The sequence below is a fragment of the Felis catus genome, chromosome F1 (genome assembly GCF_018350175.1).
Source record: "Felis catus isolate Fca126 chromosome F1, F.catus_Fca126_mat1.0, whole genome shotgun sequence".
Lineage (NCBI taxonomy): Eukaryota > Metazoa > Chordata > Mammalia > Carnivora > Felidae > Felis > Felis catus.
Window position 1 is genome coordinate 42965143 of NC_058384.1, and position 19664 is coordinate 42984806.

The window sequence follows — 19664 nt, forward strand, 5'->3', positions numbered from 1 at the left end:
TCCCCTGGTCAGGACAGGCCAGTGGCTGGGGACACTGAGGCCAAGGAAACACCTGCTTCTATCCTGTCTGGGCATCTGGCAGCCTTGGATGCCCATCAGGCCTGGACTTAATTTCTTTACACTAAGGCCATGAGATATGAGCTCCAGTTCCGTCTCAACCACCGAATCACTGCATGATTTCTATCTGCGTGATCTTCTTGCACGGACTTGGGTTTCTCAGCTGTTAAAAAAATGAAGCAAAGGAAGAGAAAGTTGGGCAGTAACCAACATTTGTGCAGAGCATTTAGTTTACAAAGTGCCTTATCTCCTTGGCGCTCACTTTATCCCCACTTTCCATAGGAGGAAATATGTCTTAGAGGTTAGGTGATCTGACCATGTTCACCCTGCTGGTCAGCCAGGACCTTCTTGGAAAATCCTATGTTTCTTCAACTGACCATACTGGAAGATTCTAACTTTGTAAGTCTAAGATTTTTAGGGCCTGCCCTAAAATAGCAAAACAGTTTTTTTTTTTTCAACGTTAATTTATTTTTGGGACAGAGAGAGACAGAGCATGAACAGGGGAGGGGCAGAGAGAGAGGGAGACACAGAATCGGAAACAGGCTCCAGGCTCCGAGCCATCAGCCCAGAGCCCGACGCGGGGCTCGAACTCCCGGACCGCGAGATCGTGACCTGGCTGCAGTCGGACGCTTAACCGACTGCGCCACCCAGGCGCCCCGCAAAACAGTTTTAAGCAGGAGTTTTCAGACACATCTGGGCTTTGAACCGTTACTTGGGCAGGTTACTTGGAGCTTTGGTTTTCTCCTCTCGAATCATAATGAGGCAATATTTATTAAGTGTTTATTATACGACAAACACTGTGCTACATGAACTATTTTGCTTATCCTCACAACACCTCTATGAGGTAATATAATTATCCCTGTTTTACAGATGAAGAAACTGAGGCTTGAAGATACCAATAGCTGTGTACTGGGAATAGAGAAACCAAGAGAGACTGGAACTTGTCAGAAGGCTCTAGAGAGAGTCTCCAAGTAGATAAAACTTATAGACTCTCTGAAAGTTCTGAACATATGGATATAGACAATTGATGGAGAATTTAGTGTTGAATTGTAATTGCTGTATGTAAGACAAGTAAACAAAACACGATAATTCTTAAGTCCAGAAAACATAAAAAGTTTGCAGGAAATGAAAAGGTCAGTTGTGAATAGGATTTGAGTAGTCATAATGAACACCTTTTTAAATGATTTTTTAAAAATGTTTATTTATTTTGAGAGAGAGAGAGAGAAAGAGAAAGCGTGAGCAGGGGAGGGGCAGAGAGAGAGAATCCCAAACAGGCTCTGCACTGTTGCAGAGCCTGACGTGGGGCTCGAACTCACAAACCCCGAATCATGACTTGAGCTGAAAATCAAGAGTCAGATGCTCAACTGACTGAGCCACAAGTTCTTGGTTTGAGTTGGTTCTCAAACCAAGGACTAGTGATCCACTTTAACAACCCTAAAGTGCAGGCCTCCCCGGCAGCAAATACTTTCACCATCACAGGCCGTGCTGAGACAAAGCAGCTGACAGAAATGCTCCCCACTATCTCAAATGAGGCTTTAAGTATCTTTGGGCTGAAGCTCTGCCCAATCTGTGGATGGAAAGGCACCACTTGCTACTGGAGAGGATAATGATGATGAAGGTCCAGAACTCGTGGAGAATTTGGATGAAGCTTCCAAGAATGACGCACACTGAATGGAGTCAACTTCTGAAGAAGATAAAACTTGGAGAAGTTACTGGGAGCTGCTATTGTATATGATGACTGCTTTCTAAACATTTTGTTCATGGATCTGATAAAATCTGGATCTCTAATATTTTTTAAGCCCAAGACCCTTGGACACTGCAGCTCTTTTCAGTTTTTGCTTAGATACAATTCATTCTTCGCAGCTAATTAAGCTGAAGAAGCCCGGGAATAAAGTTTGAAACAACACTAATAAAGTTCTTTGCCTAGTTAAAAAAGAAAGAAAGAGGGGCGCCTGGGTGGCGCAGTCGGTTAAGCGTCCGACTTCAGCCAGGTCACGATCTCGCGGTCCAGGAGTTCGAGCCCCGCGTCGGGCTCTGGGCTGATGGCTCAGAGCCTGGAGCCTGTTTCCGATTCTGTGTCTCCCTCTCTCTCTGCTCCTCCCCCGTTCATGCTCTGTCTCTCTCTGTCCCAAAAATAAATAAACGTTGAAAAAAAAAAAATTAAAAAAAAAAAAAAAGAAAGAAAGAAAAAAGAAATCTCATAGAAGAATTCGACTCTGATTCAGCTACATGCTTGTATAGCTTTAATTATATATATATATATATTTTATAAAAAAATTTTTTTTACGTTTATTTATTTGTGAGACAGTGAGAGGGAGACCGAGCATGCGCGGGGGAGGGGCAGAGAAAGGGGGAGACACAGAAGCCGAAACAGGCTCCAGGCTCCGAGCTGTCGGCACAGAGCCCGATGCGGGGCTCGAACTCACGGACTGCGAGATCGTGACCTGAGCTGAAGTCAGGCGCTCAACCGACTGAGCCACCCAGGCGCCCAACTTTAATTATATTTTTTAAAGAAACGAAAGGGGAATCAGCAAATTGCCCAAGTTGACCCAGATCTGATGTGGTGGAGGTGGGGTCTGAACCCCAGCTAGCTCCCTCTAGAGCTGATCCCACAGCCACTATGCAATACGGCCTATAAAATATCTACCTGCTAGCACTGTAAAGAGCAAGTGACTGATATATACAAGAAATTGAGTGCTTAGAAAAGGAAAATTATCTTCTTTCTCCCACTGAGCCAGCCATGTGGACACTTCCGGTAGGGAAGGTAAGGGGGGATCTTGTCCTAGGTGCAGGCCTGAGGGGCCCTGGTGCTTTGAAGCACCTTCCTCCAAGTTTCCTAAGTGTCCCTCCAGTGCCTGGGACCAACTGGGGTCAGTAGTGTCATCTGGATGGGGCGCCTCAGTTTCCAGATTCTCCCCTTCGGAGAGTTTTCCAACCCCGTACATTCTCTCCCTCTCCACACAGGGGTTGACCAGAAGCCCCAGGTTGGCCAGCCCCCCCAGAAGCTCTGGCTGCCCCAGGTCATCCCAGGGCCTTGTGGTCAGGCCCAGCTCCAGGAGGTAGACTACTTCATTCACAGGATTACATGAGGCCAGTCTGCCAGAAACAATTTTGAGTGAAATCAAATTGTGTGTATAGACAGGGGCCCTGCAGAAACGTTTGCCCAGGGTCTCTGATGCCCATGGGCAGCTACGCTTTGAGGCCCCGCCATTTGGACCTTCCTCCGTTTCCCATTGTCTTTACCCAATAGCTCTGGTTGCAGATCTCAAAGCAGCCAACTGAAGAGTTCAACATTTTGTCAGTTACCTGGAGGATTCCATCTACCATTAGTGGTCACTCATCCTTTCTGCAAGCATTTATGGAGCACCTACTCTGTGCTAGGGCTGGGCAAGCATGGGGAACAGGATGAATTCCTGCTCTCCCACCTCCCACAAGCTGGAGAGGAGACAGGCAGGTAGGTGGGGACAGTGCAGTGAAGGTAGTGACAGGGCAGGAGCCGTGGGAGCAGAAAAGGCAGCTGCATGTGGCCTCGAATGAGACCTCAGAGGGTGTCTGTGGAGGGAACTGTGGTTCAGGTTGGGGGACGGGACTGGAAGCTACCAAAACTAAGGTTTTATGATTCCTCAGTTCAGATCTGTCCACTATTTCAGGTAATAGCTGTGCTCACGTCTCCGCCTGTGCCCGACACATTCTCCCTGTCGGCCCCAGAAGGGACCCGAAGGGATCATCCAATCAACTTTTCATTGTTCGGTGGAGGACGGTGAGGAAGTGCCCTGCCCTTGTGAGAGAATTAGTCACGGCACCGGGACGAACACTGAGATCTTGGGCCTTCCAGTCATCGGACTTCCTCCACCCTATCTCAAGACCGGGACAGGGCCTGAGCCCCCAGAGCGCAGGACACAATCTCCTATTTTTAAACGACCACGCAACCCCCGGAAGGAGTCACAACTTTCTCACGTCCTCAATTCGGGATCCAACAATCCTTCTATCAACTAACGTCCCTGGAGAGGCTACCACAAGCAAGTCTCCCTGGGAACACAGGCTCTCAGGCCCATTTCCGCCTCCAAGAAGTCACAGCCCGATGGTGGAGGGGGCATATACAGGACAAAACGTGATATCGTGGGGGCTTCAATTATGATCATTTTCAATGCCAGTGGGCATTTTCTTTTTTTTCTTTTTCTTTCTTTCTTTCTTTTTTTTTTTTTTACCGGCACGGGCCCTGGGAATCGCTCCGCGACGCTCCAGGCGGGGCCGCGAGCATCTTACTCCTCCTCCGTCCAGGTCCCCGCTCGGCGCGCGAAGGGAGGGGCGCGAGGGCGCGCACGCAGGGTGTCGGGGGCGCGCCGTCCGTCCGGGGACGCGCACGGGCTGGTCTCTGCCCTAATGCGGCGGCTGGCGGCGAGAGGCGCTGCAGGGGACGCGGGGGAAGTGGCGGCGCCGGCGGCGGACAGCACCGACTGCGCCCGGGGCCGGCACCCGAGCCCTCGGAGGTAGGCGAGCGCGGATACCGGAGAGATGGGGGTGGGGTGGAACGGGGGTCATGGAAACCCAGCTAGCGACACCCCCTCGTTCCCGCCCTCCTCTGTCCGTCTCCATCCCCCGACCTGTCCCCATCCCCCTCTGCTCACATCCCCGTCCTTTCTCGTCTCCACACCGTCACCTGCCCTGAATCCATCCTGTTCTGTGGATATCTGCACCCACCCCCGTTCAGCTCCCACCCCCCTGCCCACCCCAACAGCCTTTCTGTCTCATTGGCCGCCTCCCCTCCCCCTTTCTGCATCCTCGACCTCTTTCCCCTTCCCTTCCGTCCCTGCCTCATCCACAGCCCTGCCCTTATACCTGTTTACCTCCACACCCCACTTGGTATGACCCCATCCCGTCCATCTTTCCTACCCCTCGCATCAGCCCCTCTCCTTGGCCTCCCTTGTCTTCGTTCCCACCTCGTACCCACATCACTCCGGGTTCCTGTCTCTCCATCTGCTCCCTCAGTTTCTATCTTCCCCAGGTCCCCCTGCACACCCTGTCCCAGCCCTTTCCCAGCTGTCTCCTGGTTTCCTCCTGCACCATACATAGTCCCTCTCAAGAACCCCAGCTTCCCCCCTTGGCTGTTAGCTGGCCTGCCACCCATCACCTTTCTTTCTTGCCTTTCCTGGTGCTGTATGTAGCCCCACAGCTTGTACTGAGCCCCCATCACCTGCCTTGGGGCCCTCCTTCCTGCTTGGGGAGGCCTAGGGCTCTGAAGGCCCGATGTAGTCTCTGTTGCGGAATCCTCTTATAACCCCTTTCTGCATGTTTGACTCAATTCATGGCTTGGGGGTGAAGGATGCTGAGGGTTCGTAGGCCTCTTGTGTTCCTCCTCAGCCACCCTCTTCCCCTGGCTGTTCAGGTTTGTTTCCTAGATGGACTGGGGGGGTGGGGGGAGTGCTAAGCATAGGGAATCTAGGTTGGGCAAGAGGCAGGGTCCAAGGGAATGGCCGAGGGCCTCTTCCAAGTCTTGTTCCGAGCCCTGGGATGGAAAGGCCTGGATGAGGAGCCTCACTGGAGCATTGCAGAATTTTGGATTTTAGAAAGAATTCTTCCTCAGCCTCCAAGTCAGCACTTTGGCATCAGGAGCTGTCATGAGTGTGGCCCATGGGCTGGGCTGAGAGAGGGCGGAGTGCTGAATCACCTAGACTCTGGTCCCCATGGCAGCCCCTCTCCTGCCCTGAGTCAGGTTCTGCTCCTGATTCCTTCCTTGGCATTTGGCACTGTGCTGTGTGTGTGTGTGTGTGTGTGTGTGTGTGTGTGTGTGTTGGACAGAGATGCCTCCTCCCTCAGTCTAGAGGAATGGATGACAAGTGCCCCTTTCCAGCCCGTCTGTCTCCCTGGGATGAGGCCCTGGAATGTCTTATCTACCCTTGGAACTGTGGTGAGCCCTGCTGGGGCCCAAGCAAATCTCCAGCAAGGGCAGACAGGCTTTTGAGACAGGTTGGGCAGGAGTTGAATTGTTTGTTTGGGGCTAGAGACGGGCAGGTTCAGAAGCCACTGAACTTGAGACATAAGGAGAAGCCCAGGGATAATGTATGGAGAGTGGAAGCCCCTGGGCATAGGGGCCATACCAGCTGTGGGAGTCAGGGGCAGGGAGAAGGAAGGCAGAGACCTATCCTCCCCTCTGGTTTGGGGATGATTCGATCTGGTGGGATTGCACTGCAGGAAGAATTGAAGGAAATTGGAGGGGGGGCGGGGAGTGTCATTCTAACCTTTTGTTTTGACTGAGTTGACACTTCTTTGTGTGTGTGTTGGGAAACTGATTGCTTTGCTTTCTTTCTTTCTTTCTTTCTTTCTTTCTTTCTTTCTTTCTTTCTTTCTTTCTTTCTTTTTTGAGTTGGCACTCCTGAGGGATTAATATCTCCCTCTTTGGATTCAGCTGGAAATATGTGTGTGCGTGTGTGTGCGTGTGTGTGTGTGTGTGTGTGTGTGTGTGTGTAGATACAGAGAAAGAATGAGAATAACACAAATAAGGAAAGACACTCATTCACATTTAACTCTACAAATTGTGGTTGCCCCCTGAAACAGGGAATGACAGCCCAGTACCTGTCTTGGTTCCTGTCTTGGGGACATCAGCTAAATCCCCAAGGCTTAAACTGGAGGTTGAGAGCGCATTGCTGTTGGGTTCTGTCCCGTCGCCATAAGGATCCCTCACTTTAGAAAACCAAGTGCTTGGACTTCAGCTCATGAGCAACAACTCTGTATGGGACTGAGGCACTGCCTGGCAAGGGAGGGGGTGCATACAGCTAGGGGATGGCTGTCCTCCACTTCGTCACCTTTCTGTGCCCCCTCCCATCATAGGGGGCGGGGCAGGAAGCTTCCCTAGGCATTTCCAGGTCGGGGGAGGAGGCATCACCTGGAGCTGTTGTGGAGAGCTGATTGGATTCAGGTTCTGACGTTGAAATGCTTGATTGGGGCTCAGGTTAAGTGGGGGTGTGGGGGGTGGGGATGGGGATTCTGATAACAATGTACATACTTTCTAGTTTTGTGCAACGAATCTCACCCCTCGTCCTTGTTTGGCATCGCAGAGGCTGCACAGAGATAAACTAAGGCACGTAGAAAGAGGAGCCGGCTCCCGGAGAGCTGGAGCAAGACGTAGCTAGCTCCCTGGGGGCTGAAGCAGATTGGCTTCCGGGGCTGCTGCTTTCAGGGGCACATTGAGCCAGTGGCTGATATCTGGGGTAGGGGAGTTCTGGCTTGGATATCTGAGGGGGAGGTGCAGAAGAGGGTCCTGTGTCTGCAGTGACTGAGGGACAGAATTCCAAGCTCCCATTATGCTGTCGTTGTTGTGACTTGTTTCCTTCCCTTCGCTCCAAGACCATCCAAGAACTGGGATGTGAGGATCATCACTTAGTCTTTAGGGGGAAAAATCCTTAGGAAACCAGAAGGAGAGAAGGCAGAGAAGTTCAGTGCTCAGTTGGTTTGGCCTGGAGGCTGTGAGGAGAGGGAAGTGAGAGGAATGTAAGGTCGACTATGTACTTATTTATTTAGCAAATACTAATGAACTCTTGCAGTGTGCTGCTGTGCTCTGTGCGGGATTGTAGAGATGAAGAGTGAGACAGGGTCTGATCTCCCAGAGCTCTCAGTGTCATGGAAAGACAGACAAGCAAACAGACAAATACCACAGATAAGCTTGAACGAGAACATCTGGACAAGGATGTTGGACAGCGGATCTTTCACTCCAGTGGCATCAGCTTCCTCTCCTCCAGAACCACGAGGAGGGCTGGATGATATTACCCGGAATGGTAGGTCAGGGCTGGCCGTGAAGTCGACTGTGAGGAGAAAAGGGTGGAGGAGGAGGTGAGATGAAAGATGTTAGCAGATCCCTGGCTTTAGGGGGAAGAGAGATGTTCCTTGTGCAGCCGAACTTCACTAGGTTCTGCTTTAGCCTGATGAGGGGCACCCAGAAGGCACTCTGGGACAAGATCAAGGCTACTCAGCTCTCCCATGTCCATCTCCTAAGCCCTTGTGTTTTAGGGGCAAAGGGTGGTCTGGGTATGCTTAGAATGTTTAGAGGGAGTCAGAGGAAAAGAGGCCCAGTGTCTGCTCTCTGGGAGCTCCTATCTGATGGGGAAATAGCAAGTATGTGTTAAAGTGCATGGTCGGAAATAAGAGAAGTAGAAATACTGCAAGCTCTCATATGTGGGGAAGGGTTTTGGAGTTCTGGGGAGGTCAGAGTCAGTTAGGAGTCACCAGAGAAGTCCGGGTGGGGGAGGGGAGGTTTTTGAAGTGATACTCTTGAGCACAGGTCACCATGAACATCATAGTTGAACTGGGAAGGAATGTAAGGATAGAGACCCTCAGCCTTATCTGTCTGAGGAGCATCCTTCTTTCCCACACACCTAATTTAGTTCATTTCATTAGTGTGTCCTGAGTCTTTGAATATATCCCAGGAACTGTGCTAGGTGTTGGGTGTATAGGTTGAGTTGGAGAGACAGAAATGAAAACAAATAAAAATTCAGTACAAGAAATGCTGTAACAGAGGTTGGATGAGTTCCTAGCATTGTAGGAGCATGGCTGAGGGGTCACGGTGGGCAGTAAGACCTGAGTGATTGTACCTTTACTTTGGCCAGAGCATCTTGATGTCAAACTTTTGAGCACGTACTCAAAATACCCAGCTAGAGCCTGCACCTAGCTGCAAGGACAGATGTTGGATGCATATAGCCTGGTCCTTGGGACTGCAGTGGTGGGGGTGGGGTCGGGTGGCCTTTGGGAGCTAATGGCTATGCTGCGCACTTGACTAGGCACTTCTAAAGCTTTGCTGACCTGGGGCGCCAGTCAGATTGTGCCAGCCAACTCAAGAACTCTTGAGCCACCCTCCTTTCCTCAGGTCTTGAGGCAAGCCAAGAAAAATACAAGTGTCATAATATAATAGCCATCGTTAGAGATTGCTTGCTATGTGCTAGGCACTCTATTATGTGCATTATAGCATCATTTTTATTTAATCTTCATAAGGGTTTACCTACTAAAAGAAGTATCATTAGGATCCTGGTTTTATAGATAAGAAAGCAGACTCGGAAACGTTGTTATTTAAGATTGTAGAGCAGGGAAATTGCAGAGCTAGAATTTAAACCTGTATTTGTTTGACATCAAAGCCCATGCACCTCTCCTATGTATTATGCTAAGCTCCCCCTACCCCTGCGGAAAAATAAAAAACTGGGGTGTTTCATTCCACTTGCCCAAGGCTCTCTAGGAAAATCTGTTAGAAAGGCTCAGTTAGCATGCACATTTGGGTACCTACTGTGTCCTTCTGAAGGATACAGAAACACGGTTTCTGCTTTCAAATAGGGAAAGCAGATGCCATAAATGGAAACAGATGACAACTCTTAGGAATAAGGCAAGACAGTATATATTGAAGTCTTCAGACTCTGGATGGTAAAACTTCAGAGGAAGGAGTGATCCCTCAGTCTGGCTGTTGGAGTCCGGGAGGTGATCAGCATAGTAGAAACTATCAGCCTTTGAGGTCAGACAGACTTACGTCCACACCTTGTCTCTTCCATTTACTGGTGAGGAGCTGCCGTTTCCCCATCTGGATCCTGGGGATATCAATATGAACCTTGCAGAGCTGTTACGAGGATTAAATGTGATAAGGCAGTGAAGGCCCCAGCAGAGTACCTGGCTGGTAACAAACACTCATCAACTACTAGCTTGAACCTTAAAGAATTGGTAGAAGAGGAGAGTATTCTAGATGAGGGAACCCACCAGCCTGTATAAACGAAAACTTGATGGGTGCAGGTTCTCTGGGAAAGAAGTGACCTGCCTCATCTGGCCTCTTCTCTCCAGGTCCTTGCAGTAAAATCTCATAGGAAAAGAACAGCACCATGAAAAGAGTGAGGGGCTTATGTTTTACTTCCGGCCCCATCATTAGCAGAGCTTACGTGTGTTTCTCTCTCTCTGGAAAACTAGAAGATTGCTCGAAGTCTCTTGTCCCGGAAGCTCATGTCTCTGGAATTTATGTCAGCGATTAATTTCTTGCCCTGCCCTTCTTCTCCCAATTGTCATGCCTTGAAAAAGTTAGAGGGCCTGGGGTGTGGTGGGCTCATCCCCTTAGGCTGTTGTCAGCCCCTCCTCGCTCCTGCAGCTCCCTTCTCTGGGAAGCAGGTGCCTGAGCATCTGTCTTCTCCTCCTTCACCTGCTCCTCCACACTCCCAGGCTGGGCCAGCCCCTCCTGAAAGGCCTCCCTGGCAGCCCCTCTCCCCGTCATTATGATGCTAATCGTGTTGTTAATTTTTCTGAGATGCAGAAAGAAAGCCCCAATCTGTTCTAATGAATTTAATTAGAGAGGGGCTTGGAGGGCTTCGGAACCTCTTACCAGGATCACAATAAACAGAGTTAACGAGATAAACAGCCTGGGATCAGCGGCTCAGGGGTAGGAAGGAAGATTTCCCACTCAGTCCCAGAGCGAGGAAAGTCCCCTGGCACCCAAAGTTGGAGGAAGGCTGTGTGAGCTGTTGTCTGTCATGTGGACTTCCTTTTGGGCTGTTTCTGTTGGGCCCACCCAGTCCCATGTATGTAACTTCACACCTAGCTCTGCCCTTCAGTGGCAGATGAACCTCTGGAGAAAGTCCTGTCGTTGTCATCATTCTCACCCAATATTTGTTGAGCACCTGCTGTGTGTGTGTAGAGTACTGTGCCATCTTCTAGAGCAATGGGGAGGTTCAGGAGACCCTGTCTCCACCCTAAAGTAGAAAGGAGATGTGTGTTCAAATATAAGAAACATCTGCTGATTCCAGACAGTTGGCAGGAGATGATACTGGGCTTGGGTGATCTGGAAAAGTCCCTTGCAAGAGGAAGTACTTGAGGTCTTGAGATACCAAGACTTGAAGACTTAATAATCGGAGCTCCTGGAGTAAGAATAGGAATGTGCAGCAGATCTTTGAGTCAGGATGAATAAATGGCATGGCTTGGGCCGTAGGTGCATTGAATTCATTAGTGAGGGCTATGTCTGGAGCAGTATACTGAGATGTAATTGTAGAGGACCCTGTGTGCTGGCGTCTTTACCCTTCTAACCTGGTTGTATTGGAGTCTCCCTGCTTTCCTTCTCTGAAAACTTAGGATGGCCGGCTCGGGGAAGGGCCTGAAAACAGGATGGTCTTTGTGCTGAGCTCGCTGTCCTGGATCGAGTTTAGGCTAATGGGGGTGGATTGACCAGATGCTAAGTTTTGTTCTCTGATCTTGTGATTTTCTGGGATGAGAGTGAATGGCTGGCAGAACAATTCCAAGGACTTTTCCCGGTGAGAGTTCCCTCCTTCTTTACTGATGCTGGCCAATTTGCTCTGGCAATAGCATTTTTTGCAAGCAGTCAGTGGAATCTTCCAGTTCCGGGCTCAGTGAGTTTCAGAAGTTGTCTCTTTATATCACGAAGAGTTCCCTGAGAGTGTGTATGTGCGTGTGTGCCTGTGCTTGTGTGTGCATGTTGCCTATGTTAGTGAAATTTTCCCGGCTACCTTCAGATTGTGGTTTGATTTTTATTTTGCAACACAAAAGTTGTTAAACATTTCTGGGCCTTAATTTCTCCAGGCACAAAAGAGGATGAACCATCCTCATATCTTATTGTGTGTAGATCCATAAGCTGAATGCTTTGAGAATCAGATTTTAAACACCAGGAGGTATTATAATATCATTTTGTCAGGACGTATAATATTGAGGTGAAATTTTAAGCACTTCTCTGTCCCCCTTGGAACTTCTACCTGTGAGACTAGCTGGAGTTTTATTTTGGGGCATCACCAAAGATTATGTCTTTTGTTCTTTTCCAGAGTCTGTCTGGGCTTATGCATAATTAGTGGTGAAGCTAATACTGCTGTCAGGTGTTGGTTGATCTATACGTGTGTGTTTGTATGAGAGACATTGTTATATTACCCATTGTGTGGTGTTTTTCCACACGGTGGTGGCAACATGTTCTTTGTGAAGGAAAATGCCTTTGAGGCCACAGGCAATTTTCCTATGCTGATGTAGGTGAGGACAGAAATTAGATCTCTTTCTGATCGTCATCACACACTGGGTGGAATTGAAGGCTTTGGGACACATGCTGGGAGTGGAACCAGAGTTCTCTGACTGACTCAAGCCCTGCTGTGCATTGTTTATATGTGTGTGTATATATATACATATATATATATATATATATATATATATATATATATATATTTGTGGCACCTGCAGTCAGTCTTCAAAGGCTCTACTGTTTGCATAGCACACTTCCAGATGGCTTCTTGTTTTGAGAGAATCCCTAATCTCATAGAATTTTAGAGATGGTTTAGTCCAAGATCATTATTTTACTGATCAAGAAACAGACTCAGAAGGGTTACATATTTTGCTTGTGGCTACATGGCTAGTTGCTGGCAGAGGTAGTTCTTCCATATACTGGACCACCAGGAACTTTAAAAACGACATATAAACCCAGTAATTTTGCAAGACAATAAGTAATTAAGCTCCCTAAAGCATTGTCTACACCAATAATGCTTTGGGATATCAGAGAAGAGAGAAAATTAATATAGACTAAGTCCTTTGGTAAGGTTTTGAAGAGAAGTGGAGGCTGGTTTGGGGCCCTAGTGATGGACCTAGATAAGTAGGACTTGAATAGGTAGAGGTAAGGAAATGGGCCTTTCTGGTGGGGGAAGGGGGCATAATCAGAGGTTTACAGGAGGAAAGCTTTGGTCAGGCATTGAACTGGCCAGGCTGGAGCAGTGGAAATTATAGCTGCAGGGATGGGCTGGGGCCAGACTGCAGAGAATCTTGACTCTGACTGAGTAGTTGGACTTTTTCTGGGAATTAGTGAGGAGTATTTGAAGCTTCTTGACTGAGTTTGCTCAATGTCTGGGGTGGTGTCTGGGAGGTTGTTCTTCTGAAGGGATGTTTGAGAAAAGGGGAATGCTGGAATTTTTCTTGGGTGCTGGCAGGGAGCTTGCTGCTGTCCAGGGTGCTGACCTGCCCTCTGAAAGATTTTTCTCCCCAGTGATGCCAGGTTAGAAGGTAAAGACAGAGAATGTTTAGAGTGACCCAAAGGGATCTAGAAAACAGTTCTGGCTAGGACTAGGTAGTGTGACTTCGCAGTCCTTGTAATGAAAGCAAAAGTATGGATTGGGGGAGCTAGTAACAGCCTTCTTAAAGAAAGACCACGTGTGTGCACGTATGCATGCTAAAATGACCCAATTTGTAGCCTTGTAAATTTTGCTTTAGAGTCTTTGTATTTACATGAGAATCTCAGGACATTTCTTCTTTCATTGTGAAAATGCACTCCCTCTACTCAACATCTCAGAGTACCTAAAACCTCTCCAGCAAACATGGAGAGAGCAACAGAACTTCCCAGAGTACCCTACTCATTAGTTCAAATGAAACATTTAAGTGCTTAATATTAGTGCTGTCCAGTAGAGCTTTCTGTAATGATAGAAATGTTCTATATCTGCCCTCTCCAACATGGTAGTCTAGACACATGTGGCTCATGAGCACTTGAAATGTGGCTAATGTGAGAACTGAATTTTTAATTTAATTTAATTTTAAAGGCCATGTGTGACTAGTGGACTACTGTATTGGGCTGCACAGTTCTAGAGTCAGAACCTTTGAGGGGTGCCTGGGTGACTCAGTTGGTTGAACATCCAGCTCTTGATTTCGGCTCGGGTCATGATCTCACCATTCGTGAGACTGAGCCCCATATGAGACTCTGCACTGACAGTGTGGAGCCTGCTTGGGCTTCCTCTCTCTCCCTCTCTCTCTGCCTCTCTCTTTCTCTGTGTCTCTCAAAAATAAATAAATAAAGAACCCTTGGGTGTCTTCAGCTCAGGGCATGATCTCATGGTTCGTGGGTTCAAGCCCCACATCGGGCTCTGCACTGACAGCATGGAGCCTGCTTTGGAACCCCCGTCTCCCTCTTTCTCTGCCTCTCCCTCACTCATCTGTGCTCTCTCTTTCTCTCTCTCTCTCTCAAAGAAAATAAACATTAAAAAAATAACCCTTGTCACTGGTCTGTCATACCTAACCTTTTAGACATGGAGCAAAGTGGACTTTTGAATGTGGGTGAGTTTGACACATTGCTGGGAAAGCTCCATGCTAAATCTGACTGGAAGTCTGTTTCTGGCTAGAGTTTTTCCCTGGCTTTCTTATCATCACAGTGAGGACAACTATACATGATGTACTGTGGTTTTCCTATTAAGAACAGAGAGCATGTTCCTTATATTCTGGCTGGGGTCCCAGCGACCTGGTCCGAGACTTTTTGGAGCCTCGAATGGGCAGGCAATGCAGTGTGTATGGCTGTGGGGTGAAGTGGCAAACAGATGATATACTATTGTGTTGGATGTTTGTGGGCATCTAGCAGAGAGAAGTTTCTGGTCTTAATCCATCTCCCCTTCTAACTCTAGGCATCTTTACATCCTGTTTGTCTACTTTAGTGAACATGGCCCAGGATGGGGAGTATGGATGAGTGGTAGAGGGACCAGAGGGAAAAAATGCTTAAAAATGCCAATCAGTAAGTAAGTAAGAATAACCTGTCAGAAGACTGGAGTAGAAAATACCCATTGTTTTGGCCCATGCTGGTGTCCATAGACATGCCTAGCCTTATAAACATGCTTCATTCCCTTGGATCTCTGGTCTTAGGCTTAGCACGTATAAATCTGATTTCCCAAACCAGAGTGCATGCTTTTTGAAGACGTGCCTTAGAGTTTTCTTGTGTTCTCCCACAGAATGTCAATGTGCTGATAGTAATCCTTAATAAACGCCTGCTAGTGAGGAGTTCTTTGTTTTAGCCCGGAGCTATGGGCTTGACTCCTAGAAAATGTGTGCACATGAATACAAATAATATTTATTGAGCCCCTGCTGGGCGTAAGTCTCTGTACTTGGTACTGTGGGCAGCGACAAAGGAGGAGCAGGATGGTAGCCCTCAGTCTAATGAGAAAGCAAAGGCAGGCACGTGTGAAAACAACACACAGACACACAACTAATAGACAGAAACAAAGACAGAAGTGGTAGCAGGGATACGAAGCTGGGAGTGGGTTGCAGGATGCTGGCAGGGCCCAGATTTTGTGTGTGTCTTTGTCTGGCCTTCTCTCGAGGATTCCCTTCTTCATGAAGCGTAGCTGGTACCAGCCACCTCCATGCCTGCAGGGACAGTGCTGCCTTTATGGTTGGTAGGGCAGCTCGCTGTCTCACTGGGGCTGGGCTGAGGCGGTGCTGTCCTGAACTCGCCTCTTCCTTAAAGAGCCCTCAGGAAGGGGGAGAGTGACTGTGTGGAAGGGGAAGAAATTCCTTTTTCTTCTGGTCACTGAAATGGTGACAGTGTCTAGCTCTCAGACTTCCTTCTAGCCACAGAAAAGGGTTTGTTGGGACTCCCGCAGCTCTTGTACACGGAGCCCCATGATGCAGGCCCAGGTGCGGCTCTGGGGGAAACAAGAAAAGCAGAGCTTGGTGGCATGGCTCCCTACAGTCACTTGAGCCCCCCTGCTTTACCCTCAAGGAGTGTGCACTGCCTGGCAGGGAGCAGGTGGGCTATATCTCCCAGCTGGGGCTGGGGCTGGGGCTGGGGAGGGAGGCACTTCTCTGGTTGACTCACTGGAAAGAGCCTGTGCTTTTGCATCCTCTGTGAGCACACAAGTCACCTGGGGTCTTGTTTAAGGGCAGAGGCAGAATGATTAGGTCTGGATTGGGCCCGAGTGTCTGCATTCCTTTCCAGCCCTCAGGTAATGCCAATACTGCCCGTCAGCAAACCACACTCTGATTGGCAGGGCCCTATATGTGGATTCTCCACCTGGAAACATGTTAGTCTCACGTGGGGAGATTTTCAGATATGCTGTGGCGGGGACCCACTCTACAGCCAAATAATTCATAATCTCTGAGAGTTGGATCAAGGCACCAGAATGTCTTAAAAGGCCCCTAAGTGATTCTGATATACAGCCGAGGCTGAGAACCATTGGTTTTCTGGATGGTTTTTTCCCTCCCTCTGATATGCTTTTCACCTGGCTGTGCCTTCCTTAGCCCAAGAGACTGTAAATGCCTCAAGGGCAGAGAATGTTACCAGTCAGCATGTGGGTGGTCAGCTCAGTTGGTTACAGCAGGATGTATCACCATATATCACTCTGGCCACGGTTCCCATGGATGTACCATCAGCCATGAGGGATCAAAGAATGTGGCTGGCTTAGAGCAGGCCATTTCTACTCTTGGAGTGACAAGTCAAAGTGGGCACCCAGTCCTGGAACCATGCCTGGAACCGAGTACACTCTCAGGAAATCTATATTGAATGGATGATTATTCCAGTGTGGAATGGCAGAAAGGGCACTAGATTAAGGATCTGAAGACCAAGGGGACTAGGACAAGTTATTTAACCTTCCTGAGCTTTGACTTTCTCAGTTGTAAAATGAGAATAATAATGCCTAGCTAACAGGGCTATTTAAATAGAAAATAATGTAGGAAAAAGGGCTCTGTAAACACTAGTGTCATGCAGACAAGTGATTGTGTAAGAATTCATTTTTTAAAGTGGTGAAACTAAGCTATAGGTATTGGTTCCAACTCCTGCTCTGGCAGATCCTTCCAGGTCCCACCATGTGTGCCTCTGTCTACATAACAGCAAGGGAGCTCAGGGAAGTGCCTTTGGCTGGTCACCCACTCTGGGTCAGGGACTGCGTTGGATGTTTGGCTTTTGTCATCTCATTGATTCATCACAGCCCTTGGACCAGGTGTTGTGATCCTGATTACACTGAGAAAATGGGGGCTCCGAATGGGAACCAGCTTGCCCCAAGCGGGACAGCTCTGTGTCGCAGAGCTGAGATTGGATCTGATTCCAGAGGCTCCTAATCCTGGCTCATGACTCCCACAGGCAGCTCTGGGTTCCAGCACAGGCTGATGGTGCCTTGGTCTGAGGAGCTTCCTTGTCTGGGGGTCACTTGTTTTGAAGGGTGAGATAAGAGCCTGGGTATCCCAGAAACTCCAGTCTTCTATGAGGGAATGTTTTAGTCGATGGCACCGGAGCCTTCTGAGTCTTGGCCAACGCTGCACTGTAGAGTCACTGCTCGGAATCTGCCTCAGGCCCCGAGGCAGAGGCTGTGTGACATCTTCTCTTGTAGAAGAATCACCATCTGCCCTCACGGTCCCCACCCTGCTTGATAGAGCCACCAAACCCAGCTCTCCTCTGTTTTGCCTGCCTAAGTTTACCTTTCATTCTGGTACTAAAAGAAAAGGGAAACACAAAAGGGGGGACAACCCCATGAGCTTCTCCTATCCACGGGTGTAATGTCAACAGGATATTTTCATCACCTGGTGCTAGTGCTCCCATCCTGGGGCGGGGGGTGGGGGGACCCATCTCCTCCAATGGCATCAGCACAGAGAGGAGGTCCCGTGCCTGCTGTCTTCCTGCTCACCTCTCTAGCTTCAGCTAGAAGTTGCCATGATAGCAAGGATGCATCCTGGCAGAAGTCAGTCTGGCTAAGTTGTTCAAAAAAGAGGGGAGAGGGGGGCTGATTCGCATGGTTCGACCAGCTACAGAGGGATCCACCTCCTCCAAGTGCTTGTCTGTGTATTCCTGGAAGCGTTCTTTAACTCAGGGGCATTATCAGGTATTGGCTGAGACTGATTCCATACTGGGAAAACTAGATAGGAAACCCAGCATGACTTCACAGGCACTACACATATGCCATGGTGGGCTTTGGGTATAAATATCTCATGCTCCTCACTGAGATGCGACTTTCTGTTCATGTCTGGTCCACATTCATCCTCTTGCTGTGCTCTCATTTGGCTGATTTCTCTCTTATGTATTCCATGAAATTCTGTGCTGGGTTGTTACTTTCCTGTATCAGGGCCAGTATTACAACACCCAAAACTTTCTTAAGCTCTGTGAATTGTCCAGAGTTTAGTTTTAAGTACAGAGTGTATGTCCACTGTGTTGCTTCGATATTTTTTCTGCTTAATCCTCATTTATTTTTTAAGCCATTTGGGCTTTTTCTCTCTCTCTTTTCTCTTTGAGTGTCCCCAGGGTTTTGTGTGTCTGAGAACCGTGCTTCCTGTCTGTGGTTCTGCGTGGTCAGCATGCTGCCTGTTTGATAGGAATAAAGATTCTCAGTTAGGCCTAGGCTAAAAATGAATCCCCTGTCACCTGGAAGGCTGGCTACCAATGACGCCTTGTTGTAACACCATGAAATGCCCCCAACCAACTGCAGAGATCTGGGGTCTTTTCACTCAAAAGACTATGAAGGCTGTGTGCCTGGGCCTTACAGGAAGGTTCTAGAAAGCTGGTGTGAGAGTGAGTTCAGGGTCTAGATCAGGTGCTGGCCCCATTCTGAGTCAGATTGGGAAAACCCTGTCTGAACATATCCTCTGGGTTGTTTGTGTTCTTAAACCTTGAGAAATAAAGAGAGAGCTCGTAGATGGCACCCCAAGAAGTTGCAGCTGGGGCTTCTGAGAGCAAGAATGCCTTGTTTCTTAATGGGCTTGTGACATCATCCGGGGCCTGCCCAGATGCTGGCATGTCAGAGATAGACCAAAACGGACCAAGGAGTACTCAGAGGTGGCTAAAGATACTCTGCTGGCTTGAGTATGTTTGCTCCTGATCAATTGTCTGCTTCCTCCCCTTTCTTCCTTCCCCAGGTTTGTTTTTCCCAAATCCCATTGTGGAATGTCCAAGGGCATGCGTTTGCTCTTGGAAGGGGAAAATAGCACAAGAAATCAGGTTCTTTGTTCACTAGTTGTATGACCTTTGGCAAATGACTTAAATCTTCCCGACTTTTCATCTGTAAACTGGGGAGTTAAGTGGTGCTTTCCCTGCATGGAGTTGTTAGAATGAAATTAGATAATGCACCTTTGCCCAGCACCTGCCAAGTAAGAAGTGGCCCATGAAAGTGAGTTCTTGATACCTCCCGCTCCTTCCTTATAGTAGCTTCGCGCCCTGCCTTATTCTGGTAGCCCTAATGCCTTGCGTGAGCGATAGGAAATATTTTTGAACCTCAGAAAGGTGCTCAGTTGTGTGCCAGGTACCGTGAGAATTATAGGGAGAAGAAGCGGCAGTCTTTGCTGGTACCTTGGTTGCACTTGGCATTCTAATTGACGAAGCACGCACCTGTGCCTGGTGAACATAGCTAACTGCACCAAGTCATAGAGGATAGATGCAGATGGCTGGTTCTGACCACAGAGCTCTTGCAGTTTGGCAGAGGGAGTTCATTTAATCTATGGCAACCTGGACAATTTCAAGGAGGAGATTTGGAGCAGAACTTCAAAAGATGCACTTCTTACTCTTTCTCTGCTCCAGCAAGCTTGTTAGGGAGTGCCTCCAAAAGTGGGGTGGGGGGAGCAGAAATTGGGAAGAAATGGACTGTCTTGTTATCCTCAAGACCAAATTTCCTCATTTTCATGCTGGCCACACCCACAGGGCAAATGGGTAGCAGGGAGGAAGGGTGACTTTTCTGAGGCTCAGAGATGGTGAGGAAGCGAACACAAGGTTAATCAGCAACACAGAAGTAGATGTGAGATGCATATCTGAGGCCTGGGAATGTGAGTTCATGTCTCATAATCCATTTTGGTCCCCTTGTCTTCCTCTGATCTAACTGTATCCTTATCATACCCCTGGCCACACCGACCAGGAATATATCATTTCCAGGTGAGGAAATCGA

At 48.5% G+C, this 19664-nt stretch overlaps 1 protein-coding gene across 17 annotated transcripts in view; it reads left to right on the forward strand.

Moving 5' to 3' along the window:
• Positions 1-4398: 4398 nt before the first annotated feature.
• Positions 4399-19664, forward strand: part of NFASC (neurofascin) — a 183556-nt gene continuing 168290 nt past the window's right edge. For 9 of the 17 annotated variants that reach the window (XM_023247774.2, XM_023247780.2, XM_023247779.2 and 6 more), the window contains exon 1: positions 4399-4547. In XM_023247774.2, the coding sequence (XP_023103542.2) occupies positions 4441-4547 (107 nt within the window). In that variant the 5' untranslated portion in view covers positions 4399-4440. The remainder of the gene's footprint in view (positions 4548-19664) is intronic. The other 8 variants (XM_023247784.2, XM_023247785.2, XM_023247782.2 and 5 more) reach the window with 2 other exon arrangements.